The 1,572-nt window shown below is 45.4% G+C and overlaps 1 protein-coding gene across 1 annotated transcript in view; it reads right to left on the bottom strand.

The window, feature by feature from the left end:
• Positions 1-1,204: 1,204 nt before the first annotated feature.
• Positions 1,205-1,572, bottom strand: part of LOC105542587 (cytochrome P450 2A13-like) — a 7,780-nt gene continuing 7,412 nt past the window's right edge. The window contains exon 8 of the mRNA XM_011984188.1: positions 1,205-1,572. Coding sequence (XP_011839578.1) covers positions 1,453-1,572 — 120 coding nt within the window. The 3' untranslated portion in view covers positions 1,205-1,452.

The following is a 1,572-nucleotide window of genomic DNA, read 5'->3' as shown; positions in this document are numbered from 1 at the left end:
GAGGTGTCTGCTCAGATCATTTGCCCATTTTTTAATTGGGTTGTTTTCTATTGTTGAGTTTTAACAGTTCTTTGTGTATTTTGAATGTAAGTCCCTTATCAGGTATGTCCCCTGCAAATATGTTCTCCCAGTCTATAGCTTGTATTGTCATTCTCTTGACAATTCTTTTTCAGAGAAGAAGTTTTTAATTTCAATGACACAGAAGTTATCAAGTGCTTCTTTCAAGCATTGTTCTTTTGGTGTTGTATCTAATAAGTCATCACCAAACTTGAGGGCATCTAGATTTTCTCCTACATTATCTTCTGGAAGTTTTATAGATACTCATTTTTCATTTAGGTCTATAATAAACTTGGAGTTAATTCTCATGAAGGCTGTAAGGAAGTTTCTAAGGGGGCCATACACTAACTTCTTTGAGAGTGGGCAGTGGTTGTGAAACTCTTAGCTGGGTCTTACAACAGACCCCAGATCCATCCGGAGAGCCCCACCTTCAGAAACCCATAGTGGAATGTGTTTCATGCATACATGGAGGAGAATATGCGGTCATATGCTCACCTGCACATGATCACACACATGCATATGGTATGTCCTGATCCAGAGTTCTCTCATCTTTCTCTGTAGGTGGTTCTCTCCTTCAACTTCTTCCTTAAGGGATATACTGATGGAACATCATTAAAATTAAAAACTTCTGCTCTGCAAAATATTTGTTAATAGACTGACTCTGTATGTCCATTCATGTCTCGTTGTGTCCCTGGACTGACTCTGAATGGGCCACAGCGGCCTTACCTGGTAGTGAGCACAGATTATACCCTGGTATTCAAAGCATGTTGAGTAGGTGAGAGTGTGGGCATGTGGGCAGTGAAGGTAGGACAGCCACTCACTAGGTCTCTGGAAAAACCCCCAGGACAGGGATGTTCAGGCCATGTGATGCTACACTAAGCTGTTTTACGTGAGGAAGGGGTGCTTTTTAAGAATCTTTCTAGAGGGCTATGGGCACAGATCTGTGTTCAAAGATTTTCTGGGCACTTATGTTTTGTGAGACATCAGATAGACAACTTTCTAAGTCTCAGCTTTGTCACGTGTAAAATGGGCATGAACGCTTTTCCCCTTCGCAGAGGTTTGTGGCAATTAAGTGAGGTGAGCGTGCAACGCTTTGTGAACAAACGCTTTTTGTACAAAGCTGACACGGGGGTACTTGTTCAGGATATAAGAGTTGCTATTATTACTACTCTTCATAGCATAATGTAAGGTTTCCCTTCCTCTCATCCCAGCTCGGAAGCACCTTATCAAGGTCAACTAAGCCCCTTCTGTTTCTTCTCTTCCCTCTAACCACCTCGCCGCTTCCTTTCCCCCATCCTGTCCCCATTCTTAGTCCCGCCCCTCCCACGAGTCCCGCCCCTAGCCCCGCCCTTTCCACGGCCCCGCCCACCAGACCTGCACCAGCGCAGCCCTCACTCAGCGGGGCAGGAAGCTCATGGTGTAGTTTCGTGGGATCGTGGCAAAGCCCACGTGTTTGGGGGACACGTCGATGTCCTTGGGCGACTGGGGGGACTTGAAGCGGAAGTTCTGCATGAT

The sequence above is a fragment of the Mandrillus leucophaeus genome, unplaced genomic scaffold, assembly GCF_000951045.1.
Source record: "Mandrillus leucophaeus isolate KB7577 unplaced genomic scaffold, Mleu.le_1.0 Scaffold106, whole genome shotgun sequence".
Taxonomy (NCBI): domain Eukaryota; kingdom Metazoa; phylum Chordata; class Mammalia; order Primates; family Cercopithecidae; genus Mandrillus; species Mandrillus leucophaeus.
The sequence above is the reverse complement of the archived record's forward strand: the minus strand, read 5'-3'. Positions and strand labels throughout refer to the sequence as shown.